The sequence below is a fragment of the Tursiops truncatus genome, chromosome 1 (assembly GCF_011762595.2).
Source record: "Tursiops truncatus isolate mTurTru1 chromosome 1, mTurTru1.mat.Y, whole genome shotgun sequence".
In the NCBI taxonomy this organism is placed as follows: Eukaryota; Metazoa; Chordata; class Mammalia; order Artiodactyla; family Delphinidae; genus Tursiops; species Tursiops truncatus.
The window spans coordinates 54,812,033-54,833,010 of NC_047034.1; the positions used below are offsets into that span (position 1 = coordinate 54,812,033).

General features: G+C 40.3%; 1 protein-coding gene across 9 annotated transcripts in view; it reads right to left on the bottom strand.

Moving 5' to 3' along the window:
• Nucleotides 1-20,978, bottom strand: part of RABGAP1L (RAB GTPase activating protein 1 like) — a 682,857-nt gene that overhangs the window by 137,549 nt on the left and 524,330 nt on the right. The window contains exon 1 of one of the 9 annotated variants that reach the window (XM_033855026.2): nucleotides 8,059-8,633. The exons of 7 other annotated variants lie outside the window; for them this stretch is intronic. In XM_033855026.2, the coding sequence (XP_033710917.1) occupies nucleotides 8,059-8,226 (168 nt within the window). In that variant the 5' untranslated portion in view covers nucleotides 8,227-8,633. Of the gene's footprint in view, nucleotides 1-2,024; nucleotides 2,153-8,058; nucleotides 8,634-20,978 lie in introns of those variants that run through there. One more of the 9 variants, XM_033855041.2, reaches the window with a different exon arrangement.

Below are 20,978 nucleotides of genomic sequence, written 5' to 3' on the forward strand. Positions count from 1 at the left end.
TTGAATAGTGGATCTTGGCAAAGCTAACCATGTTATGGCTCTAAAAAAAGAAAAATGCCAGAAAAGGAAAAACTTTGAACTCTGGGACTAATCTGTGATTTTAGCTTGGTAGGCATTTTAAGGATATTTTACAAAGCTGGCTGAAGACATAGACAATGCAATCAAAGCACAGCAGAATTATATAATAAACACCTAATGAGAGAATGACGTTTCAACTAGTGACAGTAGCAGTTCAAGTGAAGAAAATAAGAAATTGTACCCATATCTTTTTTTTTTTTTTTTTTTTTTTTTTTGCGGTATGCGGGCCTCTTACTGTTGTGGCCTCCCATTGCGGAGCACAGGCTCCGGACACGCAGGCTCAGCGGCCATGGCTCACAGGCCCAGCCGCCCCACGGCATGTGGGATCGTCCCGGACCGGGGCACGAACCCGTGTCCCCTGCATCGGCAGGCGGACTCTCAACCACTGTGCCACCAGGGAAGCCCTGTGCCCATATCTTAAAGACTGTTATAAAACAGTAAATGAAGCAAACCACTTAACTACTGAACTTCTTATGAAAACTACTGCTTACCAGACTTACTTAAGAAATAACCACCACTTATAAATATATGTATACCCAGAAAAAAGACTGAAAGGAAATAAAAGAAAATGTTTCTCTGGATAGTGGGATTATAATTTTTTTTCTTCTTTATATATTTTGCTGTTTTTCCTGCAGTAAAGATTTTGTAATAAGAAAAGCAATAAATATTTTAATAAACAACTATAAGTAATCGCTGGCAAACACTGAGACACAAATTAAGAGATTGAGAAAGACTGGGTACACAGAAGTAGGCCAAGACAAAAAGAAATAAGGTGTTTTAAGAGTCAGCACTTAATTGTCAAAAACTGCAGAAATCAAACAAAAACAAACAAACAGAAAAAAACAAAACATGGTGGCTAGAAAGCACAGAGCCACATGCTAGTTCAAAATATTATTTTATTTACATTCAAATTTAAAACTGATTAACCTTAAAGACTGCATTGAAAGAGTATAAGGAAGTCAGAGGAATCCTGCTCATAATGAGTTGTTGTCATCACCACCAGCCTGGTCTAAGCCATTGTCATCTCTCAGCTGAGCCACTGCACTAACTCCCCAACTGGTCCCCCTCTTTCTGCTCTTGCTCTCCACAATCCACTCTCCTTACAGCAGCCAGATGATACTTTTTCAGATCATGTTGCTCTTCTGTGTAAAGCTCTCCAGTGGTTCCTATTGTGCTCAAAATAAAACCCAAAATCTTTACCATGGCCCACAAGACCCTTCAGGATCTGGGGCCCTTGCCTTCCCCTCCAGCCTCATGTTGAATCACATCTCCCTCCTTGCTCTCAAGCTCCAAGCACACTGGCCTTCTTTCTGTTTTCTTGTACACACCAAGTTCATTCCTAACTGAAGGCTACTGCCTGTTCACTCTGCCTGGAATATTCTTCCCCCAGATCTTCATAATGATAACAACTTTTTGTGATCTAGATTTTAGCAGAAATATAAGATCTGAGTTAGGCCTTTTCTGAGCAGTTAAATTCTTCCCCCCAGCCCATCAAGTCATTTTCCATCCAGTCATTTTCCAGTTTTACATCTGTTTTCGTCCTAAGGAAAGGGGATTTGTCTGTCTTGTTCTTTGCTGTATCCACTGCCTAGAGTACAGGAGGTACTCAACAAAAATTTACTGAATAAGTGAATGAATTCTACTTCCACCTCTCTTCCACTATACATATATAATTTTTTCTTCCCTTCTCTCCTCCCCTTTAAACAGAAACATGTAAAATAGAATAATATATTAATTCACACAGCAGGCATTTTCACAGGGAACTAGGTTGGCCCAAGTTTAGATTCACAAACTAGTAATCAGAAGACAGAGCCAGGCTAATAGTGCCGGGGAAAAAAACAAGCTTCAGTACATCTCAGATTTATTTCCTCCCTCACAGATACTGAGAGATGGTGGCAATAAGCAGTGGAGAGAATATTGAGCATGATAAAGTGCTATCATCTCACCTTAACTTGGTTGGAAAAGGCAGTTACTGGAAACAACTTCAGCCCCAAAGAGGGCCTCTTCAACTAAAATATCAACTGCCGAATTACTGAGAAAGCATCCACCTACCAGTTATGCCAGATATACTACATCCTTTTTCACCTGTAATACTGGTTCTGATGATTATCTCTTTGGCAATTGTTGGGAAAGTTCAACACAGGCTGCTTACAGAGTTTGTAGCGAAACAGGATTAGTAGCTTTCTTCATTAGTCAAAAACCTTCTAAGGGCACCTCTTCTATTGTCAGTGCAACTAACCTCTAGTTACCTGCAAACAGATGCCCCAAAATGGTGGGGAGCAGTCCACTGCCTACAGGAAGCAGCATGGTTACCTAATTTCCTAATACGGCCCAAGGCCTAATTTCAAGTCCAGCCTCTGAGTTCATACAAAAGCAGAAAGATTAGGATTAAAGATGAGAAGCCAAATATCCTGTGACATTTGCCCTCTGGTCAGGCAGGGATGGCCAGGCACACAGAGCTGCTGTTTGGAGGAGGCTGTAGTCTCAGGGGAGGTACAGCAAGGAGCTCCCTACCCAGGTGGGGCTGAAGCTCAACTCAGGTTAAGTCTCTGGAAACCAGAATTCAGAGTGCCCTGTGACTGCCCTTTCCAAGACACCGCTGGTGTTAGTGAAGCTCCAGATTGCGTGACTGGCCCAACTCAAGCCCCTGAAGAGAGGAGCTCTGATAATCATGAGGCAAGTGTAGAAAATGCATCTTATTTAATCCTCTAATTTTAGCCTCTAGGAAGTACTTGTCAATTAGAGGTCCTCAAGCAAGGTTGCAAAGGATGGAATAGTCATTTTAATTCCAACTCTGGCTAACTCATGGTACTGCATAATTCTCCACCGTTCTCCTACTTTAAAAGTGGGACTATATCCAACCTCGAGTATTTGAGAATGAACAAAGTTAAGGCATATGAGTATATTTTGTGAACCCCAAAACAAATGTAGGGGACATTTTGGAAAGTTGTCTCTGTTGCTCAAATAGGCTCAGATACTGAAATTTTAGTATAACATTTTGTTACATTGCTTATAGTCCTTTTTTCCTAACCTTACAGATATATTTCATATATATTTAACAAAATTTGAGTCACTTTGTACACATTATTTTGTTAAATATATACACCTCATAAATGTCAAGCATTGATGTAATAATATTAGTCCAAAATATAGGTAGTGGTGCTTTCTATGAAACTAAAACATGGCTTCAATCACACATACTAATTATTAATGAGCTGACTATGGAGATATTAACTTAATTAATGGTTATAATTGAGTTTATAATTGCATGAATGCTAACCCTCTACTCCAACAAAGAAGAGAAGTTTAACACATGATCTTGTGATAAGACCCAAGCTTTAAAAATACATCCCTAAAAGGCAGACTAACATTTCAAAAACAAACCAAGTCCCCAAAAGAGGTTGGGCTGGCTTCTGGATAACATTATCCATCTGTACTCACTATACAGAACCCCATCAGGCTAGAAGAATTGATTTAAGTTGGAAAGGCTGTTCTTCAACTGGGAAATTCTTAGAGTTTTTCTATATTACCTTCAGAACAATAGTGAAGGAATAGTAAAATAATGAAAATGCAATCACTTTCCAAACATTATTTGTTAAGTAATGTCAGTCAGAAGATAATATAGACACGAACCAGGCAATTTGAATAAGCAAAGGCATGTTTTCTTCCCTTGTACAATAAAGGAAAGAACTCTACCAGCTTTTAAGTAAGAACTAATAGATGATAACTTTTGAAAATCAGTGGCTCTGCTAATACTCATCTTTTCCTCTCCAAACTTTCTGTCAAATCCTTTTAAGTGATGATAGGAAACATGTTTACCAATTACACCTTCAAAGGTAACATTACTTCTTCCTCATTTCTATGAAAAGAGCTATATAAAAAGATTACCTGGATAATTAAAAAAACATTTAAACAAGTCCTACTTCTATTTCCTTTCAAGTAGGTAGAAATAAATATCCAGAGGGAAAGGTAAGTAGGATGTTAATGTAAGAATCCTTCCCACTCACCCCAGTAAAATGAATTAAGCACATTGCCAGGCACACAATAGACACCAACATACATCTGTTCCATGAATTTATAAAGGATCTACTTCAAGCATACTCACTATTAATAAGTCAAAAATTTATAAGATGCAAATTAGAAAGGAGATGTAGGACTTATTTTTGATATAAAAATTGACTTTTATATTTGGGGGGCATCAGAATTAGGGGGCAATTCTTTTGTATATTGGGGGGCATCAAAATTGACTTTTATATTTGGGAGGCAACTTTTATACTTGAGTCTTTAACTTCTTTTAAGAGTTATCATCTCTCTTCAGTGAGTAATCCTTGCAGCAGTCAACAACAGAGGTAAAAATGGGATAGAAACTTTCTCCTCTGCTCTTTTATTCCCTCCTTAAAATTAATGTTTTAAGGAAGTCCACAAATTAAAAAAACAAAACTAGGATGCAGTTTGACAGCATAAAGAAATATGATCAGAATTAAACTTTCAATGGTTACTGGAGGGACAGCTGGAACATTTGGCTATAGATATATGTCAATCCTCTTCAGCCTGAGAGTCCTTTGGATTCACCGTGCACAGTGCCCAGAGTAACAGATTGAAACTACAGCCAACACTGAGATCAACATATAATGATCTGATAACTTCCCATGTCATATAAAAGCAAAAAGAAAAAATCTAGGAGGATAGGGAAGATTTTGAACCTGAGTAAAAGTTTTTCCTCTTTCTCCAAATTTCACACACTTACAGAGGAATATGAACTCTGGCTATGTGCCCCTGCTAATACCATTTGGAGTGTGTTTTTCCCACTGAAAAATTCAGTGCAAGAGTATCACATTTTAAAGTGATTTTTTTTTTTTTTTAAAAGAAAGGAGGGTGGGTGGAAATGAACAGTTCTAACATTTGAGTGTTAGCTCCAGATGCTTCTATTTGAAACCTCTCATTTTCTTGGATGACAAATCTTTCTTTAAGGGCCTCTGATAAGCAGCAAAATCTAGGTTTGATTATTTTAGGGGATTATTTGAAAAAATTCTAGGCATGTTTCTCTTTCTCACCTTCGCTATATTCACCACAAATGGCTTTTCTTCCTTTAGTTATAGCGTCTAACAGGATTTCCATTCCGTTGAGAAATGTTTCTGGAGGTCTGAGAATCATTTGGAAGCACAGGCTTTTAGAAGAGGACATTACTTAGCTGGTATCTAGGATACGTATATCCCTTGCTTTGGTATTTTAATTTCACCAAAGAAACGTGTGTTTGGTGAGTCTGCACACAGAATTTATGCCTTGTGGTAATATCTAAAATGGAGTACTTGTACTTGATTTATTAAAGGAAAATTATTCTTTACTAGGTGTACCTTTGAAGGACAATAAGCAAAAATTCCAAATGTGCTTGGTGTTCTCATAGCTTGATGGTCTCTCTGTGAATCAGGGAACAATAAATAAGGCTCAAAGTCCAAATCTACAACACTGTCTTGGTAAATCTTCATTTATTTGATCAGTTTCATTAAAAAAATTAACTTGTCTTATATAAAGAAAACTAAAAGTTTTAAAAGTAAAATAAGGGATTTGTATGTGTTTAACCCACACACACATTCATATTTGAAACATGATTAAAAACCTAAACTTCGGGCTTCCCTGGTGGCGCAGTGGTTGAGAGTCCGCCTGCCGATGCAGGGGACGTGGGTTCGTGCCCCAGTCCGGGAAGATCCCACATGCCGCAGAGCGGCTGGGCCCTTGAGCCATGGCCGCTGAGCCTGCGCGTGCAGAGCCTGTGCTCCGCAACGGGAGAGGCCACAACAGTGAGAGGCCCGTGTACCGCAAAAAAAACCCCACAAAACCTAAACTTCAGTGCTTGCCCTCTTGACTGGTAATGGAAAGACTGCAACATTGCATGTGGCAGGATTCCTCTTAGGATTACCCTGTGCAGATTAGCCGCTGATCCCACATCATTAGCCAGTCCAATAACACAAGGCTGAACAACTGTACTTCCCTCTGGTACACATGGTAAACTTTGAGCAATAACTCATTGGATGGCTGATCCCAATTCATAGCCACATTGCTAATTAAAGGGCATGTGATTTCTCAGAATGTAGAGTACCCTAGTTCTATCGACGATCTTTTAAGTACAACACTGTATAACAAAGTCAGAGATTTCCAAATGGCCCTATACACAACGCAGCACACACTTTTCACATATAGTGCAAATGGCACTATTACCTGCAGTGTTAGAGCCCAAAACAACCTGAGGGCTGTACCACCACCTCAGGTACCTAACTGAGCAACCAAGCCGACTTTGTACAGTTGCAACATATAGATATCTATGACCTCCCACAAATCTGAAGCTTGGGAAGCTTATGGGTTTTGTTGTTGACAATCGTTTTACACTAGAGTCATCCGGATTTTGATGCAGATTTTAGTACGAGTGATATTCTTAGTTATCAATTTTATGTTTTCCTTCAAAACACTGAAAATGTAAATGCCAAAGATAGGCAGCGCCGGATCACTGTAAAGTTATCAGTGGAAGCCTGTGAGACACAAAGTTAAGCAGTCTTTAAGAATATTAGACCAAAAACTGATTCCTCAAAGAGAGGCAGAGAATTGGTTGAAATATATTTTAGCACTTCTTAGTGTCAAAGCTCCTGAAAAAAAATGCTTTTTATTTCACTGTTAAAAAACAAAAACAAAAAACTCCTTTCTAATAGAATCATGAATCTTCAGTTTTCTCCTTTATTAAGAAAAAAATGTTATGATTCAGGGGAACAAAATTCAAGTGAGCACTGATGACCTCACCTAGGCATTAAAACATATATATTGAGCTCTTCTTTCTTAAATGACAAAGGAACCATATTTCTCAAAATATACCACCCCCTTCTTTATAATTGTATGCTGGTCACTGCATCTAACTTCACCTTGCAATGATAAACAGATTTTCTTCTGGGTGAGAAATCCCTTAGGTGCACGGCTACCTAACATGTCTGTTATGATGATACAGGAGAGATTATATTTACATGCAAATAGATACATGAGACTTAATAATTGTAAACATAAGCATAAACAAAGATGAACTATACTAGAGGGAGATATGTGAGAGAAAAGAGTTAAATTCAGTCAATATTGTACTTCTGAAAAAGACTCAAATATGAGAGAACCAAATGAGGGAACAGTCTAGAATGGTATTAAACTCCATTGTATAATATAAACAAAGCAAAATTATTCTTGCCCAATTACCAAATAATGGTATAGGACTACCACAGACCAATCACATTATAGAACAGTTGCTAGGTATAGTTCTCAAACCACTAAAAAGAAACACTGCACCAGTGATTGTGGGTATTTAATTTTAACCCTTGGTAGGAAGTGCAGAAGGGTGATTTTTCTCTTGTTCAGGAAATCAAAAAACAAGCAAGGCAGACTTCCCAGACTCAGCACAGACCCAACAGCTTTAAGCTGTTTCATAGATACACAGTTCGAACATTCCAGGAGAGAAATCTGTAATTTCCTAACCAATGATTTTTAAGGGGCAAAATTCCCTATTAACACAACCAAATTGACCATCAAATGGAGAGGTTAGAAAGCAAACCAGGCATAGTCTAGATAAGTCGCAATAATGTCTGGTGTAAAATTTAACCCCTTGGAGACAGAAATAACAGAATGCATCCATCAAGCACTTGGGTATTCTGCTTTACTGCTGAGCCTGGCCAGCCATAAGACCTTTTTTTTTTTTTTTGTGGCTGCCACAGAGATAATGCCACTAACGTGGGCTTGGAGAGGAGAGCCATATCTCCTCTAGCCAATTAAGGAGTGGCACGGACCAGGCTCGGACAGAGCCCCATGCCTGTGGCCACTCAGCACTTCCTTCTCGGTAGAGTGGGGAAAAGGGGAAGGAGACAGGAGACCGCAAGCCTCTTCCAGGGATACAGGGAATTCTCACAGAGGGTGGCAGATTCTTTACAAATGAAGTTCAATGAAAAACAGTCTCACCGCCAGAAGCCGAGGCACAAACAGACGATGCCCCATCCCCAGAAGTTCCAGCACTCGACACGCATACTCATTCACCAGCTTGTTCCTCTCGTCGTGCATGTCCTGGGACTTTTTGACAGGAGCTGTGAGCTTAGCAGCTGGGGCTGGGCAGGGCACCCCTTCTTCCATGAGCAGTAAGTAGTTATCCAGAATGAGAAAGCTGGATCTCTTATCCACAATTTTGAGAACTGCGGCGGGAGGGGAGCTAGGCTTAGGTCTCCCCAGGAGCACGCACAAGCCCGTCTGTGGTAGGAACTGCCAGCTAACGTCTCCACAAGAAAAACATTTTGGCTAAATTATCTACTGTGCAAGAGCCCCAAAGTAGACTGGAAATGAAATCAAATGCTGATCTAAATAAAAAAACAGCAAAAGCAAGCGAATGCAAGAAAATGGCCAAGAGTGATGCAGGAGAGTTCACATACATGTGTAAAAATGGACAAGCTGCTTAGAAGGGTCTAGCATGTGAGTGTGTGTGTGTGTGCTGTGTGTATGTGAGAGAGTGAGTGTGTGTGTGTGCGTGAGCAAAGAGCAGGAGCCAGGAAGCCAGGGCAGTTGTGAAGCTGCAAGGAGAAAAGGATGAGCTCATTGCAATCCTTGATTCGTGACAAGCAGCTCTGCTGTTGCTGCCTCTGCTGCTGCTGCCTCTCGCTGTGAATCAGTAATGAAGGGGTAGGGAAGGAAGGGGAGGGAAGAGAAGGAGGTAGGTGAATGAGCATGCAGAGTTTGTCTCGGGGGAGAATGCTGTAATAGGAAGCCAATGGCGAGCCGTTGGACAGATGCGCTTCCCCTCCCAGTCCACCTTCAATCAGTGTTAGGCTGACAGCTTATGCTGTTGAATCTTAAACCCACAGACAGATGAGCTAGCTTCTCCTAACATGTGATGCTCACAGAAAAATCAGACAGCCTGCCAGCTAAAAGGCTGACCTTTATTCACTCTTGCTTTCTAATAATGGTAACAGATACAAGTCTGATTTTTTTACTGCATATTTAAAGTGGGATGCTCCAATCCTTGTTAGATTACTGAAATCTCTAACAGAACAGAGGCTTAGGGGAAAATGATAGAGTATGGACAGAAGAGCAAGGACCGAACATCCAAGAAACGACATGCCCTCAAGTTGAAGTGTTTATGCAATAATGACTTTTTGCAATGCTAGGATATGCAGAAGTATTTCAGCATTCTGGGAAGGCTAGCTGCAATTAAAAGGAAGATTATTTTTAATGTATTTTTATTTTTTATTGTGGTATAGTTGATGTATAGTATTATGTAAGTTTCAGGTGTACAACATAGCAAAAATGAAGACTCTTATAAATACACAATATGATAAAGCATAAAAACCTACAACATAATAATAAGAGTATACCTTTAAGGAACTATTAAAGTTGAGATTCTCAAAGCAAAAATAACTTTCCTAACCTAAAGACTGATAAACACTCACTTAATAGTTCAAAACATTGTTTTGATGCATCCTGGTCTAATCCTTCCCTTGTAATAGTATAACTTAGAATTATTCACAGTTTAAAATTTTACAATCTTACTATTAAAGTTTTATATTAATTTCCTTGATGTGAATCATCAGTTTTAGCCAAATCAAGGGAGAAGGACAAGATCCCCTTTAAGGGTAGTTTCTTAACTTTATCCTAACAATTAACTACTATATATTCAGAATCTTGGAGCTACTGTTCTGTAGTTGGTCTCATATGAATACCAGACCAGTTTCTTCATGCAAGTTGTAGCATGGTGCAAAGACTAGTGGGGCTAAGAGAGCTGGAGGAAGTTCCTTCTGAGTCTTAGTTTCCTATTTTGATAAATAAGTTACAGATCTCTGCAAGTAAGAAAATAGAAACATTTATCAGCATACCTCTGTGATCTTGGTTACAGAAATACGTTAATTACAGAATTGGGGATAAAGGGAAATACTACCTTCCTTAAGAGAATACTGTTTGGTTTATTTTTCCAAAACCTCAGGTGAACAAAACTTTTTTGGGTTAAACATTTAAAGTATTAATTAACAAAATATCTTAAATAAGATACTTATATTTTGCTGTCAGGCCTTCTATTTCTTCCAAAAATGATTTATTAAAAACCTATACAAAGTAAAGATTTTAATGTAAAATGATAAAAGCCATTAGAATATGATATGTATATATATATGTGTGTGTGTATATATGTGTGTGTGTATATATATATATATATATGTATATATATATATGTATATATAAATTTCAGATCCTTGAGATTTTGGAGGAAATGTCTTATGGGCTACCCAGGGTGGGAGTTGGTTTAGCCAGAAGGGGGGAAGAGGGAAGAGGTTCTGGGTCTCTCATTACTCGAGCCCCCTGCCCTCCCCCCATCAGCAACAACAGCTCCATTTTCATCTTATTTACATAGTGAAGTTCTGCATGAGATTTTGTTTGCAAAGACTGTGCTACTGCTGTGTAAGTGTGAAAAGCACTGCCATAGAAGCTTTACATTGAAGAGCAAGGGGACATTTTGACTTGCAAACGAAGAAAAAACTCAGTGACTCCTTAGCTTATAGGATTTTTTATGATTTATTTTTTTTAAAAGATAGGGTAGATGTTTCCATCCATCTGACTTGGTCTCAAAGACCACTGGCAGAAGAATTTTTTTTTTTTTTTACTTATATAAACCAGAAACAAAAAATTTATTGCCCAAAAGGAATTAAATTAAAAAATTAATCAAAAGACTTTGGAACTGGTTTGGCTCTGATGCTCACAAAAGAAGTTAAAACTATATGCACTAAATATTAAATGTAATAATTAAAATATGATAGTTTAATGAGCAAACAAAGTTACACTTAAAAGATTTAGGTTCATTTAACAAAATGCTGTGTAAAAGGCACTACAAACCAGTGGTCATGTGTTTCAGTTTTCCCAATCTCTCCATCATCCTTCCCCTCAAATACGTACTATCCTTGAGGAGGTAAAAGGTACAGGCTCAGCTGCAGGCTCTGAGTGGGCCCTGCTGGGATGCAAGAAGTCGTTTTCGGCAGCAGGGTCCAGGGCACACCTACCCCAATGAGGCTGAGGAACTGTCACACCAGGGGCCTACAGAAGGCACTGGGGATTAGAGGAGTGGAGAGCCTGAGGAAGAACAAGAAGAAATGGGGGCAGGTCCAGCTAGCTGCTCCTATCAGCCCCTGAACCAAGACCCCGAACCAGAAGGGGCAGAGCTGGCACCAGTGCGGGGTGCAGAAGATGGAGCTGCTGACGTCCAGGGTTGGAACTAAGGCCCTAGGGCTTCATTCCCAGGACAGGCCAGCAGAGAATGAGCATGAAGATGAGGAGCGAGCTACAGCACTGAGCAGACACAACTCTACAGTCATGGACCCAGAACATGCAGAGTTGGTGAAAAGGGCGAAGGAGGTGATATCAAATGCCCCGTGGGAAGATGTGGTACAGAAGGCCCTCCGAGCCTGGCAGGTGTCCCCTGCCTGCCAATGACCGCACTGAGAGCTGCCTCATCTCCCTGCATTCCAGGGCTGATCATATCCCAGGTTGTAATGTTCATCCCCATGCTCCCATCCCCCTTTCCACATCAAGGTAAACCAGACTTCTTCTCAGAGACTTATTAATTCAATTCTATACACATGGGGACATCAGCCCAAGCCCAACCCACCTTAGCATGTATCACTCTATGGAGAATAAAAGCACCATACATACATAGCCCCCTTCCAAAAAATAAAATAAAAGAAAGAAAACATCATCCTTGCCTTCAAAATTTCCATAATTTTCCGACCCTGGTCCTGTTTTCAGGTTGTCCCTTGAGAATAGGCTGTTGATCAGTATCAGGTAAAATAACTCTTCTAGAATATCACTTGGCAAAAAGAAAGAATGTATTCTAGCGATTTTTGAAGCCCTACGAGAGTGAGTAATCTCAGTGAGCATTTCCCCTTATGCCTCCCCAACTCCCCAAGTAATTTATTTATTGCTGATCAGATTCAGCAATAAATAGAGTGTACTCATAACTCAAAGATAAATTTTTGAGTTATAAAGTAGTCCACAAATGAAACTAATGATAGAAAAGAAACTCTTCTGAATTAACCAGTTAATAATACATGATTTCTCATATTTCTTTACACTATCATAAAGGAGATTTTTTTTAAATCTCTATGAAGGAAGTTCAACAGCAAGTTGAAGATAATATGGGAAATTTGGATGAATGATCCAATGAGGCAGAGTGAGAGAAAGGTAAAGAGGGCCAGGCAGTGGTCCCAAAGCCATGGTCTAAAGAACAGCAGCCTCACTCTGGAGTGCTAGAAGCAGGTAGATGGTGGGGCAGTGCTAATTAGAGCCCTGAGCTTGAGTGCTCTACCTGAGCCACTCCACTCACTGACTGTGGACATGTGCAGGACATAAATAGATTTCCATTGTAAAATGAAAAGATACTTGACTTAATTTATGGAACTGTAATTAAGAACAGTAAGTGCACAGTAACACACGAAGTAGTTACTTCAAGGGTTACAAAGGTGAAAAAGGAAAACACTTTCCAATCTGTAGGAGCTTAAAATCTGGGAGGCATTCAAACACAAAGATAAAGCAGGATGTGGACACTGTAAAAGGAGGAACACACTGTGTGTTATGATCTAGTCATGTCTTTGTTGTCCACAGTGGATACAGACAAAAGTGGGTTTAGACTAGTGGGACTGTCCTGGACCCAAATGTAAGAGTAATGAGAATTAAACGTATTTCTAAGAGCAAAGCAGGGCATTGTTTAGTACATCATCTTTGAGTCACATTTACTGGCTGAAAGACATGGGTAAGTTACTACTCTCTGGGACTCTGTAAAAAGGCAGTATCACCTACCTAGTCAAGTTGCTCTGAAAATTTAGTAAGTTAATGTATGTAAAAGAATATTTCATAGTGCCTAGCACAGGGTGGGTACCAGATAACCAGTAATTTCCTTCATTCTTTCTATGAAGTCAGGAGAAGAGGACAGGAAGTGTAAAAGCATTTTGTTCATCTGGGTTAGGGTTTAGAAAGACAAAAGACTCTGGATGTATTAACATTAGAAAAAGAGTTAGCCAATATATACAATGGAATATTACTCAGCCATAAAAAGAAACGAAATTGAGTTTTTGTAGTGAGGTGGATGGACCTAGTCTGTCATACAGAGTGAAGTAAGTCAGAAAGAGAAAAACAAACACCATATGCTAACACATATATATGGAATCTTTGGTTTTTTTTTTTTTTTTTTTTTTTTTTTTTTTTTTTTGCGGTACGCGGGCCTCTCACTGTTGCGGCCTCTCCCGTTGCGGAGCACAGGCTCTGGACGCGCAGGCTCAGAGGCTATGGCTCACGGGCCCAGCCGCTCGGCGGCATGTGGGATCTTCCCAGACCGGGGCACGAACCCGCGTCCCCTGCCTGCATTAGCAGGCGGACTCTCAACCACTGCGCCACCAGGGAAGCCCTATATACGGAATCTTAAAAAAAAAAAATGGTTCTGAAGAACCTAGGGGCGGGACAGGAATAAAGACGCAGACCTAGAGAATGGACTTGAGGACACGGGGAGGGGGAAGGGTAAGCTGTGACAAAGTGAGAGAGTGGCGTGGACATATATACACTACCAAATGTAAAATAGCTAGCTAGTGGGAAGCAGCCGCACAGCACAGGGAGATCAGCTTGGTGCTTTGTGATCACCTAGAGGGGTGGGATAGGAAGGGTGGGAGGGAGGGAGATGCAAGAGGGAGGAGATATGGGGATATATATATGTGTATAGCTGATTCACTTTGTTATACAGCAGAAACTAACACACCATTGTAAAGCAATTATACTCCAATAAAGATGTTTAAAAAAAAGAAAAAGAGCCAAACACTGATAAAAGACACTCCTGTAAGACCAACTGCCTCTTCAGTTCACCTTTAAGATTTAGACAGCTAATAATAAGCAGCAAAGGATCCATGCTCTTCTGAACTAGGAGAGGTAAAACAGCAAAAACTCAATTCTCTGCCTAGTTCTTTTTTGTCTTCTAGACTACTTTTTAAAAGATGAGCCCTCAATAATTTGGCAAGTTCCTAAGATCCAACAAACAGGTTAAATAAAGGTGATACAGTGAGTAGTCCAGTATTTTGGTACTGTAGAATCCCAGGCAACTCACACTCTACCATTCAAGTCTTGGTTCTTCTCAGCACTGTGCTATATGCTTCTGGAGGTAGAAAGGTACATCAGATGCTTCTTCTAACTTTATGCATTATTCAAGCTACTTGAAGAAAAGGCTAAAATGAAATGTCAATGAGACTGAGCATATAAGTTACATCACAGGGAAATGAGTCTCATCATCTTATAGTTGGAACTCAACACACTGAGGAATTAGAGTTCAAAATAAGAAAGTACATAATTAACTGACACCGTGGCGGGTACTTCAGGTAACCAGACTGTTGGAACTCAAAAAGAATCCTATAAAATAATATAGACTTACTAATTTTTTAGGAATGTTCTGACCTCTTGTGATACTTCAAGCATAACTATTTTAAAGGAGTTTTTTGTTTTGTTTCTGTTTTTCAATAAAAGAGAGAACTTTCCCCCACCAAAAGCAATTTAATAACATTCTGAATAGTCATGGTAGTATCACTATTACCTTATTATCTACTCTTGTGATCAGATTTAAGAACAATGCCTTTATTAATGCAAGAACTTCTTCTACAGTCTCTTTGAGAGTTAGTCATTTTGCCTCTGCTTCCTTATCTTCATTGACAATTAGCTGAAAAGGCTGCCTATTTTTATCACTGGACATTTATATTTGTTTAAAAAGGACTACTTATGGTAAGCTAGAAATCTGAAGCTTCCAGTCACTCAGTTGAGGCATATACTTTATAACAACACAGAATGGGTCGACTTTTTTCCATGTGATGTTAGTTAAAATATCTGAACACAGTTTCCTTTTCTTGAAGCTAATTATCCCTGGTGTTAACTAGGCCTCCTATGAGCTGGTTTCTGCACCATTCTAGACTGTCCTACTTCCTGCCCCAAGGAGACACTTTTTTTGGACAGTGTCTCTCAATAAAGTTTCAATATTACCATAACTGACATACTCGACACTCTAGATATGATAACAGAATCATGAAATAATGCAACGTTGTTAGACCCTAGAAACATCAAAGTCTAACATGTTCGCCCTATTGATGAAAAGAGTGAGGCGGCAGATACGTGACTTGCTCACAATCATAAAACTTGTCTGAGATAGAGCCAGGAAGCCAAGATCCCAGAGCCCCGCTACACAGCAGAGAACCTAGAATTTCCAGCTCTGTAACTTGCTCTCTTTCAATTAATGTAGCCCATTAAAACAAACTATCTCATTAGGAAGACTGTGCTCCACCATTTTACTCCACATGGAATTGGTCCGGAGCCTGTGCCTGCCATCTGGTATGAAAGAACCTAAGATTCTTAGATCTGAGTTGAGAGGAGGCTTCCAAAAGGCTGCCTTGAGAATAGTCACTTCTAAACACACACCTGTGATAATAAAGCACATTTGCCTTCGTAATTTTTAACTGTGAAGCACCCTCTCTTTTTTTTTTAAATTAATTTATTTATTTTTGGCTGAGTTGGCTCTTTGTTGCTGCATGCGGGCTTTTCTCTAGTTGCTGCGAGCGGGGGCTACTCATTGTTCGGGTGCGTGGGTTTCTCATTGCAGTGGCTCCTCTTGTTGTGGAGCATGGGCTCTTCAGTAGTTGTGGCTTGCGGGCTCTAGGGTGCAGGCTCAGTAGTTGTGGTGCACGGGCTTAGTTGCTCTGTGGCATGTGGGATCTTCCCGGACCGGGGCTCGAACCCATGTCCCCTGCATTGGCAGGCGGATTCTTAACCACTGCGCCACCAGGGAAGCCCCTCTCTTTTTCAGTCAAACAGAGAAGCTACATCCTTGGCCGCTCCGTCACAGTGTCTACATAACAGCAGCTTTTTTGAAGCCATGTTAGTGATGCAGGCTTAACAATGGAAGCCTATCTCACTTCATTTATCCCCTCCTCTGGACAGTTTGTATGAGGCTCATCTCTATTTCCAAGTTTAAGCAGAAGGCATAAATTAATGTTAGCAGAGGCCTGTTTTTTAATTTTAAGTTGATCAGATTAAAATTATGACATGGAATCTAGACTATTCCTTGATGCTCTCAAGCTAGATCAGCATTTTACCTTTGTGTGTGTATGTGTGTGTGTGTGTTGTCATTGTTGAAAATAATGAGGTGCTATATTCATCTTGATAAGTTGTGAACTGCCTCTACCTCCTTCCCATGGTCCATCTCCAGTTCTCTATTAAATTTGCTATCTCTGGCATCTTCGTGTTACATAGAATGCTAGGTGTAGTTTAACATCTGTCACTGTGAAAAACAGTATTTTCAGTGGAGGAGTTATATGGGTCAGCCCATGTATTAGCAAGTGAATTTGTCTCCACAAAATGAATATGTCAAGATGGGGACATTCTTTTTTTTTTTTGAATAGACAAGTCCATATTCTAAAATAAAGATGGTAATAGATTGTACAGCCATACTATTTCCCTCTCCCTACCTCCCACTCATGGCTTCAGAAGGGTTCAGTAGACTTTCAGAGGTAGCAAACAGGTGAGAGTGGAGGTGATCTTTCCTCCACTTTCATTGGACGTGATTGGATTCCTCTCCACCTCCCTTGTGAGCTCAGCACTCCTGTACACTGAGAGTTGCCACAAGATGTCTTGTATGATGATAGTAACAAGTGAACAGGTGTGTACAGGTCTTTCCTGCTTGGTGGGCTCCTTTCTCTACCTCATACGCATATTTGTTCCAAGCAGGGCCTAACAAAACAACTTATAAACCACAAAGTCTTGATAAATATTTCAGTGACTAAAAGTATGAATAATAATACTTACCATTTATTTAGTATCTATGACAGCCATAAACTATGCCAAGCCCTTAGAGTATGCAGTATTGCAATTAATCTTAACAACAAATTACGCTCAATTTACATTTTACATAAGCTTACTTTTCTAAGCTTAGAAAAGTTAAGTGACTTGCCAGAGATCATGTAGTTACTAAGTGGTAACTGCAACTATAATTTACACATCTGCTATATAAGTGTTTTAAATCTAATTTGAGTTATTTGAAACAATGAAGGAGGTAGAGTTAAACAGGCTAGATCCTAAAAGCTAATCAAGTTAGTCCAGTGGAAACAACAGGATTTTCACAGTCCAGTCACTATGAATACATAGAGGGACTAATGTGTCTTGGTTCTAAAAGAAATGACAAAAACAAAGCAAAAACTTATGCTCACTGTACCCTGGTGATCTTATCCATACCTTTCTTTTTTTACTACTACTGAACAACCCAATCCTGAGATCAGCCCTCTCTCCAGAGCTCCCAATCTGTATATCTATCTCCTTGCTGGACAAACGCAGCCTCACATGCAAATTAATCCCGGCATGTCCAAAGTCACCATTTCTTCCCCAATGCAGTTCCTCCTCCTACATTTCCTATCCTAGCAAAGAGTGTCCTCATCTACCCAATTATACCAGCAGATATCTGGGGGTCATACTAGAGCACTCTTTTTACCTCCACTTCCCATACTCAACCCATCATTCAAGTCTGGTTGATTTAACCTCCTCACCATCTCTCAAAACTATCCCCTCTTCTCCATTCCCATCTCTTCTGATTTGAGCTCACCCCTTAGTATGACATGCTGGGATGTCTACCAGCTGCAATACTCAAGTTACTTGAAGTTCCCCTGCACACACCAGGTAACTGCATACCTCAATGTCTTTGTTCTTGCTTTCTCCTTTTCTTGAACTGTTTTTCCCCTCTAGTTCACTTACCTATTCCTAATTTGTTTTTATTTATTTATTTACTTGGTTGAACCAGGTCTTAGTTGCAGCAGGCAGGCTCACTAGTTGTGGCATGCAAACTCTTAGTTGCAGCATGCATGTGGGATCTAGTTCCCTGACCAGGGATCGAACCCAGCCCCCTGCATTGGGAGCACGGAGACTTACCCACTGTGCCACCAGGGAAAGTCCCACCTTTTCCTAATTCATTAAAACTCAACTCAGGTATTACCTCCTGCAGGAACCCTCCCTCAATCCTAGGGTTGGGGTACATGGCCTTCCCGCTTGCTCTCTTTCCACCCTTGCTGTCTGTCTCATAACATTTGCAGGCTTGTACTTTAATGAGCTGCATTGAAATCAACACTTAGGGTCCTTCTCCCCTACTAAGGCACTTAGAGATAGGTATCATGTATTATCCTTCTTTTTGTCCTAAAAACTTAGCAGAGGCATTTACTTAACACATAGTGGCTATCCCAAAAGTGTATGTTGAAATGGTTCAGCATTCAAAATGGATAAAATATGATTATTATTCATGGGAGGGATAGATAAGCATTTCTCTGATTAGAAATATTGACGCTTTAATATTTCTGAGCCTTTAAAAATGTTCTTCCCTCTTTCTAGAATGTTTTCCTCCATTATTTTTCCTTTAAAAATTTTAACAATCCTGGGGCTTCCCTGGTGGCACAGTGGTTGAGAGTCCACCTGCCGATGCAGGGGACACGGGTTCGTGCCCTGGTCTGGGAAGATCCCACATGCCGCGGAGCGGCTGGGCCCGTGAGCCATGGCTGCTAAGCCTGCATGTCTGGAGCCTGTGTTCCACAAGGGGAGAGGCCACAACAGTGAGAGGCCCGCATACAAAAAAAAAAAAAAAAAAAAATTAACAATCCTGCAAATTGATGCCATGGAAAAAACAAAAGCTAAGATGTCGGAGAGATCCGGATTTAAAACCACAACTTCAAGTCTAATTAGCTACATGATTTCAGTAAAGTTAGCCTCTTTGAGTCTTAATTTTCATGAAGAAAATGAGGTTTAATATAGTAATATTATGAAGTTGCTAATGTTATTAACATCTGTGACATTTCTAGCTTGGTAAACTGGCATGATGGTAAAGATATTAACTGATAGGGAAAGCACTGGGGACAGGAAAGTATGGAGGATGAATGCAGTTAGTGAGAAACATGTGGTAATCCATTGGAGATGTTCCATAGGCCATGAGAAATAGAATCTGGAGCCAAGAGATGGGTTTAGGAATCACTGGTAGCCATATGCAAGATGGAACATGGGAATAAATGAAGTAAATTAGGGAAATACAGAAGTCATGAAGAGATGTTCTACAGTATACCTTGATATTCTTAATCATCCCAGATGTAATTTAATAACTAGTTGTATAATTATACTGTTAGGGAAATTAATCTACCCTACCAGACAGAAAGTTCCATAAGGGTAGGCATTGCATTAGCTTCACTCACTAGTATTTTTCCAGCACTCAGTACAGTAATTATCTATACAAGGAGCTCAGGAAATGCTTACTGAGTTGATGAATGGTTGCATTGCATATAATACTCACCAATGGGCTTTCTAATCATTTGCTTTTGAAATTTGGTGACCTAAATAAATGGTAATGTGAGAATATAAATTCCTAATGAAAATGTCCTGAGGTGGGGGTAAAAATAAAAATCTCACAAGTTCGTGTTGTGGGCCAGACATTGTGCCATCTGCTTCTATACACGATCTCACTTCATTCTCATAATGTGCTATAGTAAAATCATAGCTAAAATAAATGATTTGCTCATGATGTGAAAAATCAGTTTCCTCCATCTCTACAACATCCTTGATTTCTCACTTTCCCTCAGCCTTCCAAATCCAATTTATCTAAATATAAGTCAGCCCTGTCAGCCCTATCTACAAAGCTATCTTAAATCTGTCCTCTTTCTCCATCTTAATTGTCACTACCTTGGTCTAAGCTACCATCATTTCCTGACTGGTCCTGAAATAACATCTTAACTAGTCTCCATGCTTCTACTCTTGCTTTTCTTTTTTTTCTTTAAATTTTTTATTTATTTTATTTATTATTTATTTTTTGGCTGCATTGGGTCTTCGTTGCTGCACGTGGGCTTTCTCTAGTCGTGGCGAGCGGGGGCTACTCTTCGTTGTGGTGCACGGTCTTCTCACTGTGGTGGCTTGTCTTGTTGCGGAGCACGGGCTCTAGGTGCACGGGCTTCAGTAGTTGTGGCACGTGGGCTCAGTAGTCATAGCTCGTGGGCTCTAGAGCGCAGGCTCAGTAGTTGTGGCGCATGGGCCCAGATGCTCCACGGCATGTGGGATCTTCCCAGACCAGGGCTTGAACCCATGTACCCTGCATTGGCAGGTGGATTCTTAACCACTGGCACCACCAGGGAAGCCCTATTCTCTCCTCTTTTCAATCCACATTCCACACACCAGAATTCCTCAATCAAAACAATGTCTTAAAACCATAAATCATATCAAATTTCTTCCTGCTTAAAACTTACACTGGCTTCCCATGTTACCCAAATGCCAATGCATTTCTATTCCTTATGTGTCTCTGCTGATCTGGCCACTGCCTCAATCTCTGACCACATCTCCTTCCTCTTTATATCTTGCTCACTTCCTCACTAGGCTCCAGTCACAATGGCCTCCTTTCTGTTTTGAATATACAAAGCTTTTCCTGCCTCAGGGCCTTTATTTATTTATTTATTTTTGGCTGCATTGCGTCTTCATTGCTGCGCGTGGGCTTTCTCTAGTTGCAGTGAGCAGGGGCTACTCTTCATTGCGGTGCATGGGCTTCTCATTGTGGTGGCTTCTCTTGTTGCAGAGCACGGGCTTCAATAGCTGTGGCTCACGGACTCTAGAGCACAGGCTCAGTAGTTGTGGCGCGCGGGCTTAGTTGCTCTGCGGCATGTGGGATCTTCCTGGGCCAGGGCTTGAACCCGTGTCCCCTGCATTGGCAGGTGGATTCTTAACCACTGCGCCACCAGGGAAGCCCCTGACTCAGGGCCTTTGAGCTTGCTGTTGCCTCTGATTTTCGTAAGGCTGGTTCCACTGCATCATTCAACTCAAATGTTATT